This window comes from Bubalus bubalis, chromosome 1 (genome assembly GCF_019923935.1).
Source record: "Bubalus bubalis isolate 160015118507 breed Murrah chromosome 1, NDDB_SH_1, whole genome shotgun sequence".
Classification (NCBI taxonomy): Eukaryota; Metazoa; Chordata; class Mammalia; order Artiodactyla; family Bovidae; genus Bubalus; species Bubalus bubalis.
In genome coordinates this window covers 46,211,355-46,235,955 of record NC_059157.1, presented here as the reverse complement: position 1 = coordinate 46,235,955, position 24,601 = coordinate 46,211,355, and the positions used below count along the sequence as shown (strand labels likewise).

At 46.9% G+C, this 24,601-nt stretch overlaps 1 protein-coding gene and 1 long non-coding RNA gene across 3 annotated transcripts in view; one reads left to right on the top strand and one right to left on the bottom strand.

Moving 5' to 3' along the window:
* Positions 1 to 1,507: 1,507 nt before the first annotated feature.
* Positions 1,508 to 24,601, bottom strand: part of RCAN1 (regulator of calcineurin 1) — a 121,689-nt gene continuing 98,595 nt past the window's right edge. Inside the window, exons 1-4 of one of the 2 annotated variants that reach the window (XM_006062844.3) lie at positions 12,570 to 12,775; positions 9,212 to 9,385; positions 6,437 to 6,596; positions 1,508 to 3,289 (exon numbers count right to left, since the gene is read on the bottom strand). In XM_006062844.3, the coding sequence (XP_006062906.1) occupies positions 3,117 to 3,289; positions 6,437 to 6,596; positions 9,212 to 9,385; positions 12,570 to 12,656 (594 nt within the window). In that variant the 5' untranslated portion in view covers positions 12,657 to 12,775 and the 3' untranslated portion in view covers positions 1,508 to 3,116. Of the gene's footprint in view, positions 3,290 to 6,436; positions 6,597 to 9,211; positions 9,386 to 12,569; positions 12,776 to 24,601 lie in introns of those variants that run through there. The other variant, XM_006062843.3, reaches the window with a different exon arrangement.
* Positions 21,677 to 22,329, top strand: LOC123332652. Its single transcript, XR_006549585.1, has 2 exons — positions 21,677 to 21,787; positions 22,129 to 22,329. It is a non-coding gene; the product is annotated as an uncharacterized LOC123332652 (long non-coding RNA).

Here is a 24,601-nt window from a genome sequence, read left to right as displayed (position 1 = left end):
TGAGCTGAGGCCACCACAGGTACCTGAACTCAGAACCATTCATCAGACATCGTCCATCAGGAATGAGGCTGTTTGTTGATGTGTGGATTTCTACTCTAGGATCTGAAGGCTTCCTGGGCAATGGGACCAGCCACCCATATTTCTCCAGTTATATGTAAGGGGACCCGCTGGAAATCTGAGTTAACTGACAACACAATTCGACTTTATTCCAGGGTTATTTATGAAACAGGACCCTGGACCAGCACACTTCCCAATCCAGTTCTGCTCTGCAGTGGCTCCTAGTTATTCAACAAGATGACAATAAACAGCCTCACCCTCCTTCCCTGGTGGTTAATTAGTGAATCTTCTCAACAGTCAGATTCAACCGACTTGATGCAAATGAGGAGTTTCCTACAACGCTTAGACCTCAAACATACATGAATTTAAAACATGCAGGTGCTCTTGAGGAATGACAGAATGAGGCTGCTCTTCAATGGAAAACAGAGGAGCACGTGAATTTCCATGAAAAAATGCCTGATGTTCATCTTGAAAAAGAAGCAGATATCATTCGCAAATAAGAGTGTGAAAGTGGAATTCACTCTGCGTGTCGGACTCTTTGCGACCCCATGGACTGTAGCTCACCAGGCTCCTCTGTCCATGGAATTCTCCAGGGCAGAATACTGGAGTGGGTAGCCACTTCCTTCTCCAGGGGATCTTCCCAACCCAGGGATCAAACCCAGGTCTCCCGCGTTGCTGATGGATTCTTTTACCGTCTGAGCCCAAAAGATATATACATGTATGTGTACACATATATATATCATTTGCAAATAAACCCGACATTATTTAGACCTTTGAGGGCTGGCCAGGAGCACACCACCATTTTTGATCAAACTTCCAGATGGAATTCAAATAGGAGGCTCACAGATAGACTTTCTGAACTTAACTGGCCTTTGCAACTTAGTATGTTCCACAGGCATATTTTCTACAGGAAAGAAAATTCCTCAAATTAACAATCAGAAACATTGTTTAGAGGGGTGTGTGTATGTGTGTGTGGGCATGTACTCAGTCATGTCCGACTCTTTGCCACCATGTGGATTATAGACCGCCAGACTCCTCTGGCCGTGGAATCTTCTAGGCAAGAATACTGGAATGAGTTGCTATTTCCTACTCCAGGGGAATCTTCCCGACCCAGGGATGGAACCCGCCCGTGTCTCCTGTGCCTCCTGGCAAGTGGGTTCTTTTCCACTCCCCCACCTGGGAAGCCATTGTTTAGCCGAGCTGATAGCTAAAGGGATGTTCATCTCAGCATCCTCTCCCTGGACATAGGAAACACTCCAGACTTCTGATTTCAGTTTTATCCATTTTCCTCTTTGCTACGTGATGCCCCATTAGTGTGGCCAGCAGCCTGTGAACCATGGCAAGGAACTGGGAGTTTTCAAACCCAGACTGATGAAGGAGTGCATCCTTCTGAGACTGCAGAAGTCAAAGGGCTCACAGGCTGACCCTTAGAAATAAAACAATGGAAAGCTTTTCCATAAAGAGCATATTGTGTCGATTTATTAGAGAATGCAGTTAAAAAAAATATCTTGAGGTTAGCCTCTCCAGTTTAAAAGCACTGAACTAGGAACACTTGAACGGCTATGCAAGCGTCTCTTGCTCATTTGTCCCCCTCGCCCCACCAGGTCCTGTAAACAGGGTTTGGAGACCGTTTAGTCAGTTTCTTGACAGAAACAGCCAAATGCCTTTGCTTCTTAAAGAAAGCCCTCTTCCCCTTTTCCAAAGCATGCGCTGTTACTTGGCATTAGGTATTTCAAAAGGACAAACACTGTTACAGTATCATAAGGCCAAAAGGGAGTACCCATCGACCAGACATACACAGGACACTAGAAAAAAATTACAAGCGTTCACCTAGTGTTACAACTCCACCAGGAAGTAATGGGAAAGGCACTGCACCCTTCTTATATCCACTACCCACTTCACGTGCTTTGAATTCAAGCCCCATCAAACATCTGAAAGGCGTTTTCTACAACATACAATTCACGGGGAGGTTAACACATCTGACACTAGTCTTCCATGGCCATATATGTCTCACCCAAGTGCACAACAGGTGTGAATATATACTATCGGCTTTATTTACAAGTTTATCTTGATGTTTTAGTGGGGGTAAAAAAATTAATGATCTCAACTGACTATTCCCCCCCGAAAAGGGTTTTGGCTATGATTCATGTTATATAAACCACCACGTCAAAGAAAGAAATGAAACCCACGTATTGTCTGATCTAAAACATCTAAACTAAAATTTCTCACCCACTATAAGTTGGCAGTGAAAGTGCTATTTTCTGAATTTTATAAGCGAAATGCTACACAGGAATTTCAGATCGACTTCTTTTGCAAAAGCACAAGTTGTTGGTTGCATCGGACAGGATGCGGAATGGTGTGTGTATTCCATGTAGAATCCCCTCCACCCTGTCGTGGGTGCCCTTGCAAAGACAGTTATGAATCTAGAAAGGTGACAGACTTCGCAGATGCCTTCTTATCTCCCCAAAAGATGTAAAACAGCAATGGCGCAACTCTACATACGAACGAAGGTTAGTTCTGAGAAATCAGTAATATACATGCACAAACATCAGAACATGAAGGGGGAAAATGAAACGCTACAGTTTCCACGTTGCAATGTTGCTTTCACAACCTTTCTGCACCAGACGCCTTGTGGCTTCACGTGGTGCCTTTTCCCACCAGGAGAGAGAGTGAGTCTACCTTGTAGACTGATTAGACACAAAGGCTCTCCCCGGGGGCCCGCGGATCAATCTGCCCCTGGCCAAGACAGAACCTACCAGAAGAGAACAAGTACAAAACACTATCGTTATTGGTTTTCTCGCGATGCTCCCAGATGTCCTTGTGCGATCACCCCAGACTCAGTGATTGGCTCGGGGCATGGCCAGGAGCCACGAACATTGACTGAGGTGCAGCGTTAGAACCAGGGGACGAGGCCTCGATTCTCTTCTGGGCAACGTGAACTGGAATTTCCGCCACAGCGGTCACGGCTGCCGCCTCCAAAGCTGTGACCGGCTGCTTCCACAGTAAAAGATGCCTTCTTGCGAGCATGGTTTGGAGCACGTCTTCGTCCGGGCGCCGGTTCAGCTTAAGTGGATGGGCGTGTACTCTGGCCTCCTGGTCTGGATAATTTTGGGCTTCGGTCTCTTCATTCTTTCCATCTCGTCTTCTTCCTCGTTCTCCTGATCGCTCTCACAGACATGGACCACCACGCTGGGGGTGGTGTCGGTGGCTGCATGCAGTTCATACTTTTCCCCTGGAGAAAGAGAATAATTGCAGGGTAACTCAGGCAAGGAGGTAAGGGCCGAAAAAAGCAAGAGCAAAGGGATGTGCAGGCAGGAGTCAGCTCGACCAAGCTTCTGTGCGCATCCACTGGGGACCGAAGGACACAGCTAGACACACTCTGGATTGGTATTTCTTTGGTGGCTCCTTGGCTCAGGGGTAAAGCATCTGCCTGCAGTGCAGGAGACCCGGGTTCAGTCCCCGAGTCAGGAAGATCCGCTAGAGAAGGAAATGGCAAACCACTCCAGTGCTCTTGTCTGGAAAATTCCACGGACTGAGGAGCCTGGTAGGCTACAGTCTATGGGGTCTCAAAGAGTCGGACACGCCTGAGCGACTTCAATTTCACTTTCTTTATACATCTGAACACTGCAAATGACTCTGTTTTCAAACACTCTGAGTCCAGGCATATGAAAGGTATGGAAGGAATGTATATTTAATTACTCTTTGCGTGTATGGGCTTCCCTGGTGGCTCAGAGGGTAGAGAATCTCCCTGCAGTGCTGGAAACCCAGGTTCGATCTCTGGGTTGGGAAAATCCTCTAGAGAAGGAATGGTAACCCACTCCAGTATTCTTGCCTGGAGAATTCCATGGATAGAATTCCATGGATAGAGGAGCCTGGCAGGCTACAGTCCACGGGGTCGCAAAGAGTCGGACACAACCCGGCAACTAACACTTTCACTTTTTTTAGCGTGTACACTAGGCTGTCTCTAAACTACCCAGGGGACTTCCCTGGTACGGTGAAAGTGGCACCTGTTCAGGAAAAGATTTTGTATGAATAAAGGCATCAGGTAACGCCCTCTTGGGCACCTCTCCCCACCGAAGGCTTTCACTGAAGCTCACAGCCCAGGCTAGAGACGGGAAGCATGGGGAAGCCTCTTTGCCCAAAAGAAACAGACGTGAGTTCTGAGCCAGGTGCTCCAAAAGCACTTTTGATCACAGCATCCTTTTTCACACAATTATCAACCCCCTCAAACCAGGAGTGTCCTGCTGTTGTATGGCAGCCTGAAATTTATCAGGCTCAGTCAAGGGGCTTTTAATCATAAACAAAGTGTTGCCTCTTCTCAAGCCCACATGTGAGACTGGAATGTTATTGTACCTGCCCCTGAAAGGGCTTTCCTTGTGGCTCAGCTGGTAAAGAATTCTCCTGCAAGGCAGGAGACCTGGGTTCAATCCCTGGGTCAGGAAGATCTCCTGGAGAAGGGCATGGCTACCCACTCCAGTATTCTGGCCTGGAGAATTCCACGGACTGTATTAGTCCATGGGGTCACAAAGAGTCAGACACGACTGAGCAACTTTCATTTCACTGAATGGGTGAGGGCTTCCCAGATGGCCCAGTGGTAAGGAATCTGCCTGCCAATGCAGAAGACATAAGAGAGGGCTTCGTTCCCTGCGTCAGGAAGACCCCCTGGAGGAGGAAATGGCAACCCACTCTAGTATTGTTGCCTGGAGAATCCATGGACAGAGGAGCCTGGTGGGCTACATACAGTCCATGGGGTTGCAAAGAGTTGAACGTGACTGAGTGACTGAGTACTGAAAGGGTGAACGAGCTTCAGTATTCTCAGGGGGCAGAAAGTTAAAGCAGAGGGTCAGATATATCACTCAAAATCTTGCTCATGATCCTCTTTACAAATCTTATCTCCTGCCAAGGAGGCATAATCCAGAAAGCAAGGGGACGGGATCACATTTGCAAAATCTTTGCAGTCTTGTTGGCTGAAAAGCACAGCTGAAATATGAATTACTATTCAAGCTCATTGTTGGGTAAACTGAAAGCAAATTGATGTCTATTCTCTAAAAGGGCTTCTCAAACAAGACGTCTGTAAAAAAAAAGCAGTAGGTTCTAGAGTGTAAAGAATGTTCATTAACAGCACTTCCTGCCCCTGGGACAGTGTGAGTCCTTTCTCTAGGAGGACGTCTCCCTTCTCCCCTTTCTAACATTCCAGAAGTTTCCAACCCTGGGCTCTGCTAATGCACCTTAGCCTGGAGCTGCTCTGAGGAACACTGGCACTTCCAACTTGAACTTAATGCCACGGGGAGCAGTGGGTAATGTGATCTTTGCTTTCTACCATAGAGGGAGTTTTCTGTCTGAGAGGCGTTAAGAGCAATGTCACCTTTTTCATATGAAACTGCTGATAGTCCAGGAAAACAAAACTCTCCACTCAGAGGAACATCAGTCAGATTATTGGTCGAGGAGAAAGCTGATGGCCTCAGTGTTTATTGCATTTGCCCCATGGATAGGGCAGAAATGGGGCTCAAACCTGGTCACCCCAAGACTCCTGCCTGCACCTTCCAGCTCACCCAAACCCTATCGATAGGATGGGAACCACCAACATTTTACTGTTTCCAGAAAACAGGTATTGAGCTCTGCCGATGAGCCAGGCATTGTATGAAGTGCTTTTTACACGATGATCTTGTATATTGCTCACAACTCTACCAGGGAATACCCATTTTCTGGATGAGAAGCCTGAGGCCAGAGTACCTTTCTTCCCAAATGCTCACACCTTTGTCCCTTCAGAGGCACAGGATCTCTTCTCCAACCCTGCCCCCCGCCCCCGACCCCCTCCCTCCCCAGCAAGCTCAGCGGGTGAGCACCCCTGCCTATGGGCCTGTGTGTCTGGGGCTCCTTCTCCTCTTGTGACCTGTAGGTCTCTGACTGCTCACACCTTCAAATGGGCAGGTGAGGACCAGGTTGATGAACAAAATTCCCTTGACTAAAAATGAAACTTAACGGAAGTGGGGAAAGGCCCATTTTCCCCTTTCCAAAGTCCAACAGCTCATCCCCGCTTGGAGCGACAGGACCTCTGAGGGGGGGTCATGGGCTGTGCTCAGTGGGTGAGGGGAGGGAGTCACGTGATGAGATGCAGAGAGATCACGGTGATGGGTCCCCAGGGCAGCTTGCCCCTCTTCCTAAGGGAAGAGGCCAGAGGCTGGTGGGTGTGCACGCTCCCCGGCAATGGGTGACCCTGATGCAGAGGCAGAAAGCCAAACAGAGACAATTCACAACACGCGCTGGCATCCATCCGATGACGGGGTGAGAGGGGTGCTCTGATGGACGCCCTGGGCAAACTTCTCCCTGTGTCCTCACCTCCCCCCACCTCCAGTCCTTACCCGAGGGCACGGCTTACCTGGCCCTAGCTTGGAGATAGCGTATAAAAGGTCATAGTTGATGACGGGAGTAGCGTCTTCCACTTGTTTCCAGCCGACCGGCGGCGAGGCGGGAGGAGAGATGAGGAACTGTTTGTCTGGATTCGGAGGGGCCAGGTGCGAGCTGCCTATGTGTAAAGTCTGGAGGAGAGAGGGAGGAGATGTTTCTCGAAGGGGGAAGGACTGAGGCAGCGTGAGGGCGCCTCACGACCGCCTGCGGAAGACAGCGGTCAGGGACGCAACTGCGTCCACAGGCTCAGCCCGGGGTGAACCGCCAAACGGCTCACAAGCGGCGGGGGGAGGGAACTTTGATCACCGTGCAAACGTGAGTAGAGCGCCCTCCCGGGGTAGGGACCCATAGGCACCGTGGACCACGAGGAAGGATGCTTGACCTGGACTTACGGGAAAAGACCCTGATGCTGGGAAAGACTAAAGGCGGGAGAAGGGAAAGACTGAAGGCGGGAGAAGGGAACGACAGATGAGATGGTTGGATGGCATCACCGACTCAATGGACAGGAGTTTGAATAAACTCTGGGAGTGGGTGATGGACAGGGAGGGCCGGGCGTGCTTCAGTCCATGGAGTTGCAAAGAGTTGGACACACAACTGAGTGACTGAACTGAACTGAGACTGATAGAAAATATATACAGGTAATTTTAGTACAGATGGAAAAAAAATAAAGCGCTGTGGCCGAGATCAGAAGGGATCTCAGAACCAACTGCCTGCAGCTCTTTGTGTTACGGAGGCATTACAACATATCACAGACGCTCCAAAGGCTAAGCAACACCTCCAGGACCGACATCAGTTTTCAGGGGGACAAAGCAGGGATGGGGTCTTGCCATGCTCTCAGGCTCCCCCCCCCCCACCTTTGGGGCTCTGAATCAGATGCCAAAAGGGAGGAAGGAAAAAATAAATGCACCTTCTAGGATGTGTGCATGCCTGCTAAGGTGCTTCAGTCGTGTATGACTCTTTGCAACCCCATGGACTATAGCCAGCCTGACTCCTCTGTCCATGGGGATTCTCCAGGCAAGAATATTGGACTGGGTTGCCATGTCCACCTCCCGGGGAATGTTCCCGACCCAGGGATCAAATCATATGTCTTCTGTCTCCTGCATTGGTAGGCAGTTTCTTTACCACTAGCACCACCTGGGAAGCCCAGCTTTTAGGATACATATTTTAAGAAAAAAAATAATGATAAGGGACAATAACCGAGATCCTGGTTCTGGGGGCTTAAAAGTTATGCCAGTGAATGGAGGGCTGTTTGAGTTATCTTACAGTCAAATCTGGCCACTTTGTATTTTCTTTGTTCTTTAGTATCCCGCCCCTCCTCCACCCCCCGCCTAAAAATTTCACAATGAACATGTCTTTAATAAACCAGAAAAGGTCGTGGGAGGGTCTAAGCAATCACTTATATGGAATGGTACCAAATGCAGAAGGGCATTTGTTCCCAAGGATCCGAGGTCTAAGGCTTGGATCCACCAGGGGGCAGGGCATCCGGCTCCAATTTACCCAGGCAGGGCTGGCAAGTTCGCCTTCCCCGCAGGGTCCGGAAGCCCCTCTACAGGGTCTGCCCCGAGAACTCAGGGCCCCCAAGGGGGTCTCTTTCACCAGGGAGCAGGAGCTGAAGGGCTTTTGCACTCTTGCCAAGCTGTTAAGACGTCTATAACATCGTCAAGTGGAAATTTATGAGCTGCCTGGAAGATGGGTGGTCTACCATCAAGGAGGGGAGGGGGCAGGAAGGAGGTGATGGGCACGAGGAAAAGCAAACCTGCCCTGGAGTCCCCCACCCCACCTGGGACTGCCCTGGCACGTGGACCCCCGCTTACCAGAAGGATTTCTTCCTAGAAGGATTTCTTACCATTTTGCTACCTGCCTAATGAACCCATTTCTTTCCCCTGTTTCAGACTGGACCTGGCAGCCCCCGTGTTGATGTGCAGGGTGGGTTTGTAGATACAGGCTCTCCAGAAGTGAGTGGGCTACTGAGTCCTGCTCAGAACCTGCATAAAGCCAGAACCTCTCTAGTCTGGGGTTCTAGCAAAGTCACGTCTACCACCCTGTGGTCCTCTACCTTCCAGAGTCAGGAAAAGACTCTTTTTCCCATCATCACTCAACTCAAGAAGTTCATCTATGAGGTCAGGGATCAACTACACCCCACTATCTTAAAATTGGGGATGTGATACATTTCTAGTATGAATTTTGCCCCTCTGAAGATGATTTCTTGGAGTTTTCAATCAACATATAGGTAATGGGTGTCTAGGAACTTCCCTGGTGGCTCAGTGGTAAAGAATCCACCCATGATGCAGCACACCCAAGTTCGATCCCTGGGTCGGGAGGATTCCCTGGAAAAAGAAATGGCAACCCACTCCAGGATTCTTGCCTGGGAAATCCCATGGACAGAGGAGCCTGGTGGGCTACAGTCCATGGGGTCACAAAAGAGTCAGACACAACTTAGTGACGGTAACAACAACAATGGATATATACGCTGTTTTATGGGAAAGCTGGTGGCTCAGACGGTAAAGCGTCTGCCTGCAATGCGGGAGACTTGGGTTCGATCCCTGGGTCAGGAAGATCTCCTGGAGAAGGAAATGGCAACCAACTCCAGTATTCTTCCCTGGAAAATCCCATGGGTGGAGGAATCTGGTAGGCTAAAGTCCATGGGGTCGCAAAGAGTCAGACACAACTGAGCGACTTCACTTGCTTTCACTTTAAGGGTGAGAGGGAGAAGGGGGAAGTGTGGGTGTCAGTGAAATCCACTCACCTGAGCAAAATATAATTTCATTTCCTTTCCAAGAAATTCAGTCTTATGTAGCTGGAGTCTGGCATCTGCTGCAGATAAGGGGTTGCTGAAGTTTATTCTGACCCGTTTGAAGCTTTTAAAATACTGAAAGGTGATATCTTTGTCATAAGTCCTAAAGAGGGATTCAAATTTGGCCTGAAAAATAAAAAAATGAAAGGAATTGGAATCTACCTGCACATGACCTTTGACTGGATGGCTTCATTACAGTTCTTATGGAGAAACTGAAATCATTCATTGTTTCAAGAACTTCCAACTTCAGATCTTATTGTTCCACAATCCTCCCCAATCCAGTGAACTTCAGTCCCACCACTCCGCTTAGGACAATGCCCTGTCCATCAAATATTACTTAGGGCTTTCAAACACTGGAGCTAGTTTGAAAAAAAAAATTTTTTTAATTGAATTGGGAAACAATAAAGTTAATTTAAAAAGGCTTGCATTTCTCTTTTTTTTTTTTTTTTAATGCCCTATAGGTGGTAAAGGTACATTTTCCCTATGGTTGTTTGCCTTTTTTTACGTTTTTTTTTTTTTTTTAAATTAGAGGATAATTACTTAACATTATGCGATGTTTTTTGCCATACATCAACATGAATCGGCAGTAAATATGTTCCTTCCTTCTTGAAGCCCCTCCCACCTTCCTCCCCATCCCACCCCTCTAGGTTGTCACAGAGCACAGACTGTGGGCTCCCTGTGCCTTACATCAACCTCCCACTGGCTATCTAGTTTACATATGGTAATGTATAGGTTTCAATGCTGTTCCCTCAAATCATCACATCCTCTTCTTCCCCCACTGTGTCAACAAGTCTGTTCTTTATGTCTGTCTCCTTTGCTGCCCTGCAAATTGGATCGTCAGTACTATTTTTCTAGATTTCATACATATGCGTTAATATATGATATTTGTCTTTCTCTTTCTGACTTATTTCACTCTGTATAAAAAGGTCTTGCATTTCTTACCGTAAAGGAAGCAGTTTAAAAAAAAAAATTCCCAGTGGTATTTTCCCAGTCTGTCATTTTTTAACTCTCTAAAATAGTACTGGTTTTTAAAAATGAATGTACTGTCAAAGAACCTGTTTCTATACACTGGCTTTAATACAGGTATGCATTTAGCTCTAGTGTTTAAGAACTAGTGAACATTATGAAACAGCATGAGATCTTAGAACTGAAATGCCTGAGTTCAATGATTAAAAGCCTAGATTCAGGAGAATGTTTCGTCAGATCCTGGGAAAAGTTCTGCAGAAGCAACCCCCACCACCACCACCACAGGGTTGGGTCCTGAATGGAGTGTGGTTTTGGGGAACTGGGAGACCGCTGCCATCTTTTCCAACCAGAGGGGAAGGTGTTGATGGACAGTCTTGAAATTTGTAGGAAGATTGTGCAGGTGCTGTCAGTTACCAGATTTCTGAATCTTTTCTGCAGACTTAACTCTGGGGATGGTGAGAGGCCGATGGGGTTGGCTGAGAGCAGGGCTGGGGCAGACAGCGTGTCCTCTACCCAGGTGACTGGCGAGACAAGGAGGCCTGGAAGGACCCTGGAAATCTATAGAGAGCATGCTGTTTCTGCAAAGCGGAGAGAGGATTCCAGCAGAAGGGGAGAAGGTCCCTGAGACTTTTTGGTGCTAGGGAGTGGAGGAGGGGATGGTCCTCTGGATGGATGCGTGGTTGGTCAGGGCCTGCCTTCCCTCCTGGCTGGCGTCTCCACCAGGTGAGTGGGAAGAGCTCACAGAGTTTCTCTCTTCCAGTTCCTTGGCTTTTCTTTAGTTGATGGAAAAGCCTGTGACTTTCCCAGGAGAGGTGTCGCAGAGAAACAGGAGAGCGAATGCGCAGCGATGGTCAAGCTTCGAGTTTATCTGGCCGCGCAGTGACTCGGTTGGTCTCCACCCCTCTGCGGAGCACGGGTGAGTCCGGGGCGTGAGGGTGTCTGTGCAGATTTGGAATTTCACACGACCTCATCCGTAGGCATTGTGACCAACTGTTTCGAGTTATGATTCATAACTTAAGAGAGATGACTTTGATGGATATTTTTAGACTGCAAGTCAGGGCTGAGGACCAGAGTGCAAGAGAACCCACACTACCTTGTTAATTTCATATTGCTCTCCTACTGTTCTTTTATAAAATAATCTTATTTGTTATTACAGTTGTTGGGTGGCATCTCTACTGAAATGAGTAAAAAGTGATTTTACTCACATAAGGCTAATATTAAATACATAGATTTTGTAGAACGTTTACACATAGATTGGGCTTCCCAGGTGCCGCTAGTGATAAAGAACCCACCTGCCAATGCAGGAGACTTAAGAGACGTTGGTTCGATCCCTGGGTTGGGAAGTTCCCCTGGAGGAGGGCATGGCAACCCACTCCAGTATTGTTGCCTGGAGAATCCCATGGACAGAGGAGCCTGGCAGGCTACATACAGTCCATAGGGTTGCAAAGAGTTGGACAAGACTGAAGCGACTTAACAAGCACCCACGTACGCATAGACTATTCTCTAATATCTAGTTAAAAAACTACGATTCTGGCTTGTAAGCAGACTACATGATTAGGGAGTTAAATTTGATTTAAAAAAAAGAAAGAAAGAAAACTTCCCAAGTCTCAGTATGGCTTTAGGCATAAGGATATAACATGATCACTGCCCCCTAAAAAGAACACACAGAATTCATTCATATACAGTCTTGTTTTAGAGATCAGTTAGATAGCTTCATAGCTACTGATGGAAATCTTGGCATTTTAATCAAATGAAGAAGTGAAGCACGGTAGTTAAAATCACTAGTTACATTAATGACCATTGATGACAGCCGCTTTCCAGGAGGTAGGATATCTAACTTATCTCTATTTATTATTTGCTATGGGTGCATTTTCTCCACCTGGAAAAACCTACAAAGTTGAAGACAGGCCCTTATAATTACTTCAAACATTCAAATATCTCTACAATAGTGATTTTCTAAGATACAATCAAAGTATCCTGAACTCGAGATGTCAAAGTGAAACATTCTGTGCACTGTAAGAAAAGTCCTCCCTCCAAAAGTTTACTTACAATCTACACAGAATGAAAAAAACAAACACCATGCTGAACCCTGCCTTACTAATTGGCCAAGAGACAGAGACATTTTAAAATACTGAGCTTTAAAAAATTCTTTCAGAGCGAATTCCTCAGGCAATACCTTTTGATTCTGAAGGCTCAAAGCATTCTGGATGCATTTCAAAACCCCCCAAAACCCGCAAAGAGAACCACACATCCCCACCAACTATCTCAGCTAATAGTACCAAATAACATCATGCTTTGAAAACTCTCTAAAAAAAAAAAAATTACATTATATCAGAAGCCTTACCCTGGTTTCACTTTCGCTGAAGATCTCACTGTTTGCCACACAGGCAATCAGGGAGCTAAAACTGTAGTTAAAATTTCTAAAGTGCATCTTGCTTTCTTACAGTGAGAGCTACAGCGACTCCCGCAGTGAAGCCCCAAGTGGATGGAGTTCCTTTCAGAAGCTGTCAGGTTCTTTCTCGAGCTGGCGCTTATAAAGCAATGAGGTCTGGCTCCCCCCGCCCCCGCCCCAACCCCGGGGTAAAAAAAAAAGCACCGCTTCCAGGGCATCCTGTTTGGACACCAAATTCCTGAGTCAAGCCTGCTTGACTTGCAGGCGGACAGGGACAGAATGTAAGTTTCTACTGGAAAGAGGTGACGTCAACACCTTAGTCACTTTCCCTATGCTAATTAACTTCGCTTGGGGAGGATGGAAAAAACGGCCGAAGTTTGCTTTGCAGCTGTTTTATCTCTCCCTCTTGCAGCATAGTTTCCACTGGTAGTAATTCCATTCAGCCACTCAGTCACCAGGCTCCGCCGCTGAATGGGACGACCCTTCTTAGGATGGAAAATGTTACAGACAGAAGCAGGAAGGGCCACAGCAGTAAACAGTAATTAGCCTGCAGGGAACTTTCAAGGCTTGGAGAAACCTGGAAACCGAAGTCTTGGGGAATGGTTTGATCCCTATAATTTCCTGAACACTTAAATCAAAGTTTCATATACTGGATATTAGAGAAAACATTTGGAAATCTGTCTTGGTCAATGACCTCTGTTTTTTTAAGAAAAAAAGTAGAATTCGTTACGAAATGTGCCCTGTCCCCACCCCCTCTTTTTTTTCCTGATGAAACTTTATTGAATCAATGTCCTAATTCCCACTAGTATTTCATAGTGAGAATGTGGGAAGCGATCCTAGGATTTTCGTTGGAAAACTTTGTAATTGAACAACTAGGAATAGGCAGCTCTTTGATCATTTTCTAACGCCTACTGAATTCGGAAAAAAGATACGAAAACATTTTAGAGTAATCTGAACCTCTGAAGCTGAGAAAGAAAACATTAAGAGGCTGTCTGCTTGGAGACTCAGAGGCTGAGTGTTTTCGGTTTTGTTTTAAATAGGAAAGGATGAAGAAATAGAAAGAATGGAGAGCACAATTGAAAAGCTAGTTCAGTTGGCCTTTTTGCAGGTAAGAGGTCTGGTCTAGAAGCACACTGGAATAGCAGGGTACCAGTTTTTTGAAAAGGCTGCAACTTCCCCCAAGTTTTCATTTTACTATTATTTTTTTAATTGAAGTACAGTTGATTTACACTGTTGTGTAAATTTCAGGTGTATAGCAAAGTGATTCAGTTATACGTGTATGTGTATCTATTCTTCTTCAGGTTCTTTTCTCATATCAGTTATTACAGGATATTGACTATAGTTCCCTGTGCTATACAGCAGGTCCTTGTTGCTTATCTCTCTTAAATGCTATTGTTGTTTAGTCACTAAGTTGTGGCCAACTCTTTGCAACCTCATGAACTGTAGTCCACCAGGCTTTTCTGTCCATGGGATTTCCCAGGGAAGAATACTGGAGTGGGGTGCCATTTGTTTCTTCAGGGGAATCTTCCTGACCCAGGGACCAAACCTGAGTCTCCTACATTGACAGGCCAATTCTTTACCGCTGAGCCACCAGGGAAGCCCTTACTCCCATTAAAATGCTGCAACTCTTTGAACTTCCAAGTACTTTGCCAGTTTAGGTCCCTATGGCGGTCTGAGTGCTAGGTTCTTCCCATTCTTTCCAATTTCATTATCACCTAAACACAGTCACGCTATTTATGAAAAACATTCTCTAGTCTAGAGGCACACATGGACACCTCTTAAGCTTCCAAAAGTTAAGTGAAATTCTGTAAAAATTAACTTCAAAGATTCTTAAAGTCAGCCAGTAATGAAAAGAATATATGCAACAGGAAAGAGCAAGCTGGAGTATTTATTCCTCCATAAAAGGAAACGCAAAGTCTTCCTGGATGAGTGAGGGTTGCTTAATCTCCACGCGTGGTTCCCTGCTGCTTGTTGTAGGGTTATGTAAGAGACCAGTTATGGTGTTTGCTTTGCCAAATTACCTGTAACTCCCAACCCAGGAGATTTAAATGCAAAAAATCTAGAAATGTTTTGAATGCTGTAAAATAGTGTGTGTGTGTGTGTGTGTGTGTGTGTGTGTGCGCGCTCAGTTGTGTCCAACTCTTTGCCATCCCATGGACTGTAGCCCACTAGGCTTTTCTGTCCATGGGATTTTCCAGGCAAGAATACTGGAGTGGGTTGCCATCTCTTCCTCCAGGGGATCTTCCTAACCCAGGGATCAAATCTGTGTCTCCTGTGTCTCCTGCATTAGCAGGCAGGTTCTTTATGGGATGCATGAAACACCAAGAGGACAGGGCCACGTTGGGAGGCGCTTGGTTCCAGGGGCCATGCACTTGGACTGGCTGCATTTTCAGTGCAGAGGCCGCAGGGGGGCCTGGGGGCACATGCAGGCTTTGGTGGCAGCGTGGGTATGGGAGGCGTTGGTGGAGGGAGGCAACGGGGAAAAGGGACAAGGAGGTAGAAGACACAGGCGCACTCTACTCCCCCAGTGTGCCTGTCCCTCCTCTCCTTTCTCTCCTGGAGTCTGCCTCGGCGAACAAGAGCTACAGGGGGATCAGAGGAGGAAGAAGAGGTTCATTTCTCCATCTCCTCCTCACTCGCCTCCCCCTCCTATTAAAAGTCATGACATGAAGCTCCAGCTCAATTGTGTGGGCAAACCTGGAATGTTTCTGTTCATCTGAGACAACAGCACTGAACTCACTCAAATTTTTAACTGTGGTTTCACGGCATTCGTGCTCAGGGGTGTCTGACCCTTTGTAGCCTTTTGAATTGTAGCCCCCCAGGCTCTTTCGTCAATGGGATTTTTCAGGCAAGAATACTGGAGAGGGTTGCCGTGCCCTCCTCCAAGGGATCTTCCCCACCCTGGGATTGAACCCACATCTCCAGTGTCTCCTGCGTTGCAGGGGAAAATTCCTTACCCTCTGAGCTATGGGGGTGGGGAGTGGGGGAAGTCCATGGTTTCATTATATGGATGGAAAAAAAAAGTTCTCGTGAGGTATTTGAAGATGGTTCAACTGTCTTTGCTCAAAGAAATCAGTGCTAAGTGATAGATTTTTCATTAGGCGGTCCCTAAAGCCTCCTAATACATGCCATTCTGTACCTGCCTTTGAATTGATAGTGAGCTCCATCTGAATTTCAGACAGTAAAGAAAGAATCTGCCTGCAATGCAGGAGACCCAGGTTTGATCCCTGGGTGGGGAAGATCCCCTGGAGAAAGGAATGGCTACCCACTCCAGGATTCTTGCCTGAAGAATCCCATGGACAGAGGAGCCTGGCAGGCTGCATATAGTCCATGAGGTCGCAAAGAGTTGGACATGCATGATTGAACGACCAACACTTTCACTTCCATCTGAATCATATTTAGGGAACTTGAGTGCTTCCATTCCTAGATCAGGGAAAGGGGCTCAAAGTGGCACTGATTGTAGGAAGGCTAGACTGGATGCTGGCAAAAATCACTGGGTCACAAAGTGTCCCTGAGCCCTGACCCAGGAGAGAAGCCACCTAGGGTCCAGTAGCACAAGTACCCCATGGTATGAGAGGTACAGAGCATGTACCCTCGTGCTGTTCCGAAGCCCCAGCTGGCACTTCATTTGCTCACCTGAAAGTTCTTGTTAGGAATGCCCATCTTGGACTGTATGTCTGTTACACACAAACTTGCATTTCTAAATGTCCTATGGTATTTGTATGAGCTCCCTGTTGGTTCAGATAATAAAGAATCTTCCTGCAACACAGGAGACCTGGGTTTGATCCTTGGGTCGGGAAGATCCCCTGGAGAAGGGAATGGCAACCGACTCCAGTATTCTTGCCCGGACAGTTCCATGGACAGAGGCTACAGTCCATGGGGTTGCAAAGCGTTGGACATGAGTGACTAATACACATGGTATTTGTATATTTCTTGTGGTTGGAAACTCAACTACCTTCTTAATTCTTGTTTTCAAGTTGGATGTAAGTGATTTGAACAAAACAGTGCCCACTGAAATGTCTCATTAAAACTCTCGAAAAGCATGCTAAAAATTGCACTTAAAATAGTAAAACTGCAACCAGAAGTTAGAGAAGCACAATGAAATGCTTTTGTCCATTGAACGCTTTAGATGGTTTGCATTTCTTCCATTCATACCATTCAAAATTTGAAATGAAGCTCTTCAACCTGCATTTCTGGCTCCAAGCAGTCAGAACATATTTTCATTAAGAAGTTTCTATTTTCAGCAAGGAAAAACATGAGGTTTATGTTGAAATTCATCATTCCCATTACAGCACGCCTAAAGCTGAGTGAAAATGACCTCATCACACCTGTTACACACCCCAAGGGGTTCACAACCACGCCAAGAATGTACCACCTGCGAAGCCTTCCACGGGATGACCAGAGAGAGAAACTGAGTTCTGACTGTGTTTCGCAAAGCAGAGTAGACCAGAGGATGAAGACATTTGCCAAAGATGATCTGGGAGGGAAAATGACACACCCAACTGAGATCAAAGATATCAGAGTGTTTATCTTGAATGGCAAGGAAACTCACATTTTAGTGGTGCCTTCAGCTTCTGAGATAATGGACTAGCTTCACTGTTGTTTAATATTCACAGTCCTTCCGACTATGATGTGAAGCATGGTTCCCCCAACTTAAGTTATTGGGCAAAAGAAAAACACAGTGGCTGCTGACTCATCTTAATCACTCCCCAGTCTAAGAGGTGTTATTCACCGAAGGGACGTTCTTGTGCTCACCTTGTCAACCAGGTTCATGTCAAACTCTGAGTGGCTGTGAAGACTGAACCGTGTGACATAGGCAGAGAGCACAGGACGGTCCCCAAAACACTGTCAGTGGTTGATGTGTTGAGCTTCTAGTTCCTGTCTCATCCATAACGATCCTGAGGTTCAGAGGGGCTCACGGTGCTGGGGAGAGTCAGGACTCGCCCTGATCCTCTGACCGCGGAGTCCCTGCTTGTTCCATGGAACCACTCCTGCACTGAAGCCTTGCCCCTTGGTATTTCCCCATCTACGTTCTCTGAGTCTCTCTGGCATCTTGCATGGCTTCCTCTCCTAGGTGCCCTGCTGGCCAGGGGAGATGTCTCTAGGTTTTTTGGACCACCCCCTGCCCCAATTTGGCCCTCCTGCACCCCGCTTCAGGCAGCCCTCCGCAACCTCGGTAGCTTTCTAACTGGCTTCGCTGTGGCCAATTTCTTATTGCTCCCAGATAGTGTGTAATTCCCACAACAAAAAACTTCCCGAGCCGAGCTTGTTCACATTCCTCTCCTACTAAGACTATAGAGATTTCAGTGACTTCCTGTTGCTCTGTAGGTTAAAGATAAGATTTTCGCTTGGTATTCATCCGTTCATCCATCCATCTACCCAATATTTTATCCAAGCACAGTTCCAGGTACTGGGGGTTCAAAGGTGAAGACAGACAAAACTCTCTGCCCTCATGAAGCTTATATTCTAGATGAAAAAAAAGAGAAAGAAATGAGATAAAGGGGTAAAATACATAGTGTGTTTCGATAGTGGTAAGAGGAATAATTAAAGTTGAGAAAGGGAGAAAGAAAGTGAGAAGGAGTGTGAAAGAAGTGGGGAGGACGGAAGGAAGGAAGGAAGAGAAAACAGACAGACTCCCCAGGAAAGGCATTCCTGAGAAGATGGCAGGTGGGTACATCAAGACTTAAAGGAAGTAGTGGAGTGAAGTGGTGGAATGCTTGGAACAGCATTCCAGGCTGAGGGAACAGAAGGCACAAAGTCCCCTGACACATTCCAGACCCAGCAGGAGCCTCAGGGTGGGCCGCAGAGGAGGAATGCGAACAAAGTGGTTGGGAGTGAGGCCACGTGAGAATTTAGCCACTGGAAGGTCTCTGGCTTGCATGCTGATATCAGAAGGATTTGAGCAGAGGAGGGGCATGAAGGGACTTCCATGCCACAAAACTACTCCAGTGTCTGGGTTCAGAAAATGTAGGCTGGGGGGCAAAGTTGCCCCTAAGGCACAAGGCCTTCTCTGATTGCAGAGCTCATGACTCCTCTAGGCAGCTCTCAGCTTTGCCTGCTTTTCTCGGGTCCCTCAGTGAGCTCCTCCCTCGTCTCTTCTCTGCCTACCAACTCCTATTTATCCTTCAAAGCCCATCATTGAACACCTCTTTTCTAGGAGGTGCCCCTCCAGGCCTCATGTTCTCTCCCACCTTTAATCCTGGTGATGCCCCTGCCCCACAACAGGCACCCCATGCAGTCTGCCTGATACCCTAGTTATATTCTTACCTGGCAGCCCTGCAAGACTTCACCAGGGATGCTCCATCTGAGACAAGCAAAGAGCCAGCATCCACCAGCGATCAAAAAGCCACAGCCATCTGTGTTCCTAACCGGAGGGTGTCCTGTGTCTTTGGTTTAAACAAAGACCATGCCATTCCTTTTCACTGGTGCTGCTGCTAAGTTGCTTCAGTCATGTCCGACTCTGTGCGACCCCATAGACGGCAGCCCACCAGGCTCCCCGGTCCCTGGGATTCTCCAGGCAAGAACACTGGAGTGGGTTGCCATTTCCTTTTCCAAAGCAGGAAAGTGAAAAGTGAAAGTGAAGTCGCTCAGTCGTGTCCGACTCTTAGCAACCCCATGGACTGCAGCCTCCCAGGCTCCTCCATCCATGGGATTCTCCAGGCAAGAGTACTGGAGTGGGGTGCCATTGCCTTCTCCACCTTTTCACTGCAGGAGGTGGTAAAGGCACACATTTGCTCAGTGGGTGTCGATCACATTCCGGGGTGCACTTCCTCCCTCCTTGCAGCTTAGTGGCTCGTGGGTGTCCGGGCTAGGGGCTGCACCACCAGCTCACCGCCAGCTCTACACTGAGGCCCCCCATAGACACTCCCAGAGGCATGTGACTCTCCTTAGGGTCTACAGACTGGGTCTCACCAACCCTTTGTCATTTGGGCGGAAAGTGAACAATTTAATAGATGTTCACTTGTCCTTTTTAAAATGTCAGTTTTTAGGGTGTGTTTTGTTAAGGTATACAGTGTAGAGTAGAATTTGTCTAGAATTTACAAATTAAATGCTTTTACTGGCAGTTGCACTCAAAAATTTTTATCAAAAAAAATCTTTTATCTACAAGGTTCATGATCAAAAATGTTTGGAGACCTATTGTCTCCACGTAGTGTGGTTAAATTCCCAACCTGCTTTTTTCGTGATGATCACATGTGAAAAAGAGAATGAAAACTTTTCTTCTTTCCATTTTTGTTATCTCTGAGGGGTAATGCGGAGGATGGGCAGGGGAGGGGGGAGGAGTCAGATGCGGCTCAGAAATTTATTGCTCATGCAATTGCTTTGTGACTGGTAAGATCTGCTCGGCCACAGCGAGGGGCCTTTGTGTGAAAGGAAATGTAAGACAGAGCTGATACTGATAGCCTTTTTTGTGATGGACTTGGAAGGTTCTAACCAGACCCCTTAGGCAAGAGAACTTACTCTATGGCTCACTGGGTTAAGAATCAGCCTGCAATGCGGGAGACATGGGAACATGGGTTTGATCCTTGAGTCAGGAAGATCCCCTGGAGAAGGAAATGGCACCCCACTCCAGTGGTCTTGCTGGGGAAATCCCATGGACAGAGGAGCCCTGAGGGCTACAGTCCATGGAGTCACACAGAGTCGGACACGACTGAGTGACTGAGGACACACACACACACAGACAGAAACCCTTAGATCAGAGGGTGTGCTCGCCTCCCTCTGCAGAGGATGCCACCTATGAATTCTAAATCTGGGCCAAGAAAACCCTCTTTAATGAAAATCATCTTCATGTTTCATAACCATTAATCTTCTGAATCTGTACGACAACACGAAGAAACAATAACACATTATTGACTGGAGATGTGTTCATACCACAGGTGTTAGTTTCTGCCAAAATCCCCCAGTCAGTAATGTGTTAAAACTTAATTTCAGCCTTGGTCATTTCTGATACTTTGGGAAAAAACTGGAAAAGCCTGAAATACCATTTGATGCTCTTCATAGATTAGTATAAGATAGTGTACAAATAAATTGTATTTCTGGGATATCATAGAACTTCCTACTCTTTTTAGCCAAAGGTGACGGCTGCAGTGGTGAAAATGCTAGAGGTGTGTTTTAGCCAAACAGCAGTCATGCTCTGTTAAAGCTTACGTGGAAATAAAGAAAAGCGTGCAGTCACCCTTCCCCAAAAAAAGAAAGAAAGGAAAGACATAAAGTAAAATAAAATAACCGATGGGGAAAAGTAGAGAGAAGCATGTTCAAACCTATACCTTAAAAGACAGGTCACAGTTCATCCAAGATTTCATTTTGCTTGTTAAATTCCATGGGCACTTGAAATCCCATTAACTTGTTTCCTTATTACCTCAATCTTTCCTTAGCATTAAGACGTGAAGGTTAACCACCCCTCTGTTACTTCTTGGAAACTTACTGTTTGCAATTCTTGAGATGGAGAAATAGCCATAGGCAAATCTAAACTACACTTGATGACTTGGATTAAGGGAGGTAGCGTTTATTTGGAGATGACTGGGGCCCAAGCCACACTAACTAATCATTCCTTATTTGCTCTCTTTAGTCTGTTCCTTTCCAGACACACCTTGCTTTAATGATTGATTTTCACTTCTGCTTTGAGGCTGTTCTCAAGCCAGGGCGCAACCCTGTGGTGACAGAAACCTGGACAGAACAGTTGTGCAGGGGTGGGCTGGCGACAGGCTGCTCTGTGCCCATCAGTCACCATGCGTGTGTGCTCAGTCGCTGAGTCTTGTCCGACTCTTTTGCGACCCCTTGGAATGCAGACTGCCAGGCTCCTCTGTCCAGGGGTTTTCCCAGCAAGAACACTGGAGTGGGTTGCTATTTCCTCCTCCAGGGGATGGATCTCCCTGACCCAGGGATCAAACCTGCATCTCCTGCATTTGCTGGTGGATTCTTTACCACTGAGCCACCCGGGAAGCCGTCATCAGTCAGTCCCCAGGGCCTGTTTTTTTGTTTTTTTTTTTTTCCATTCCAGCTCCAAACGGCTTTTACAACCTTAGACTACTTCATTCTCACCCAGTAAATCCCTTTACATTCAAATGATGAGTTTGACGCTGTCGTGTGAATGCCGGTGGAAAAGCCTTGTTTGTCTCATTCTGTGTTCCACACTCATCTTGGAAGAACTGACACAGCTCAAACTCTGGCTGGTAAGTATGCTGCCTCAAGACCGGCCCGGATCCTGTTCTGCCAGGGTACCTGGCACAGGTCTGCGGGCCCACAGACACCTCATCAGTACTGGGTGATTGGCTGGCTGAGCAGAGTCAAAGGTCAAGAGAGACTAAGGGGGAAGGAATGAGGTCAGACCGAAATCTGTCAATCTTTAACAACAGAGAGAAAACTCAGTTTTCAATAACTTGGCTTTGCAGAGCTTGTATCCGCACCTGGTTTTAAATCTCAGGATCTCAGCTCAGAAATCATGTTTTGCCAAGTGAGGGAGAAGAGAAAAGCATTATGTGTTCTTACCTACTCTTTCCATTACCACCCACAGGCCCCATTTCCATGACTTTGTTGGGAAGTTACCCAGGGGACCACAGAACATGCTGTCTTTTCACACTTCGCATTTTCATCATCGAGGATTATTTTAAAATCTGACGATAAGTCGCCTGTGGAAGTCTATCCTGTCACCTCCGTGTGGGTATCACAATGATTCAAAACAGACTTCACAACAATAAACACAGGACAAACAAGTCATCACATCTTGGTTATTGACAGTCACCATGAAAAAACAAGGACAGTCATGCCAACCTTGTTCATTAGGAAGGCTGGGGTGTTTCTGTCAAGTGACTTGAAATTTGCACACCCCTCTTTACACCAGAGCGTCTGAAAAGTAAGAGCTGCTTTTTCTCCTGCAGGTTAGTTTGCTGGTTGTGAACTGGCAGCACCCTTCCCCCAAATAAAACTATTAGTTGCCAATATTAAAAAATTGGGAGTTTTCACAGAGATATATAATTTCTTTTTTTGGGGGGATTAAAAAAAAGAAAGATGGATACATGTATATGTATGTCTGATTCCCTTCACTGTTCACTTGAAACGATCACAACATTGTCAATTGGCTATACCCCAACACAAAATGTTTTTGGTATTAAAAAAATAAAAAATAAAATTTTTGTTTTAAAAAAAAGGAAGATGTGGCAATTCAGAGCTCAGACGCTCATGTGGCAATGGCCGAACCCGTGGCTAAGCCCCTGCTCTTCAAATACCAACAGCTCCATGCTCCAGACCCCAGAGGCATGAGCTTTTGGCCTCTGGCTTAATTTAGTAAGTCATCAAAATAGATTAGTCACCTGCTTTGAGCCAGACACTGAGAGGTAGGGACACACAAAGCAGCTTACCCATCCACATCCTCAGGTTCAAAATGTTCTATGTCAAATAATTACTCCAAATAATACACAGAGAGAACACGTCCCTTCCTCCTTATACAGCAATTCTTTATTTTTTACTGACACATATCGCATTTCTAGGGGTGACTCCCTGGGCATTTGCAGTATGTTCTCTTCACTCCTGAAATTATACTCTTATGCAAGTGAATGGTGGGGATGCTAGTATGGAGATGACCTAGATTCCGCGCAAACGTTTACAAACCACAGTTGGTTTCTTTAGCAATTGTTAGGGAAGACAGGATTGGGACATACCAGGGAGGTGCATGGCACGGCTGAGAATCAGCACTGATGGATTTCTACAGAACTGGTTTATAGATGAATGGAGACGGAAGGTTTTGGTTACCACTGATATTCGGCAACACGAGTTAGAAAGACGATCTAGAGGTAGATTGAGATCCGGGTATTCTCAGGGTTAGGCTTTTAAAGATACGTTTCAAAAGATCCTTTTGAGAAGACAGTGTTTTAAAGTGGTCTTGTAAGATTCTCGGATACAGTTTGATCCATCTTCTTATGTGAAAAGAACTCTTAGGAAGAGGGAGCCTGACTTCATCCTTGAGTGTGAGCTGCCCCAGAGGCTGCGGCGTTGCTAGCGCTCCCCTTGTGGGGGTGAAATTCCATGGCACACTCAGCGATCTGTGGCCAGGGTTGGCTGAGCCCCTACTTCTGCTCCTGTAACCAACCCCCCCCACAACCAACCAAAACCCCAACAGTCACTGGCTGCTCCTGGACTCTGAGACACAGGTTATTGTGCAGGAGGTTTGTTAGGGAGTATGATAGCTCAGCTGGTAAAGAATCCGGAGACCCTGGTTCGATTCCTGGGTTGGGAAGATCTGCTGGAGAAGGGATAGGCTACCCACTCCAGTATTCTTGGGCTTCCCTGGTGGCTCAGTTGGTAAAGAATCCACCTGCAATGTGAGAGACCTGGGTTTGATCCCTGGGTCGGGAAGATCCCGTTGGAGAAGGGAGAGGCAACCCACTCCAGTATTCTGGCCTGGAGAATTCCATGGACTGTATGTATAGTCCATGGGGTCACAAAGAGTAAGATAGTACAGAGCGGCTTTCACTTTCACTTTCTTTGGTGATCAACACCCAGGGAGAGGAAGGAGATGGGAGGGGTGGGAGGGGAGGGGAAAGGCAGGGGAGAAAGAGAGGCTGGGCAGAGGGAGGGTGGAGTTACCAGGTGGTCCCAGTGGAAGCCTTGCAGACCCTGTGGGGAGTTCTGAAAATGGGACGACCCTCACTGGAGCAGAAGGGCTGGGCCATGATACCCCCCGCATTGGTCAGCTCTGGGATGGGAGGTACCTTGAGAAGGAGGGAACTTAGGGAGGTGGCTCTCAGCTGAACCCAGCCCTAAAAGGGGGCAACTGACAAGGGCAGCTGGGGGACAAATCCATCACTCCTGAAGGGATCTGGGTGTGTAACTGTGTCCCTCAACCCACCAACAAACCAGGCTTCCCCCGTGGCTCAGTTGGTAAAGAATCTGCCTGCAATGCAGGAGACTCTGGTTCAATCCCTGGGTTGGGAAGGTCCCCTGGAGAAAGGAAAAGCTACCAACTCCAGTGTTCTGGCCTGGAGAATTCC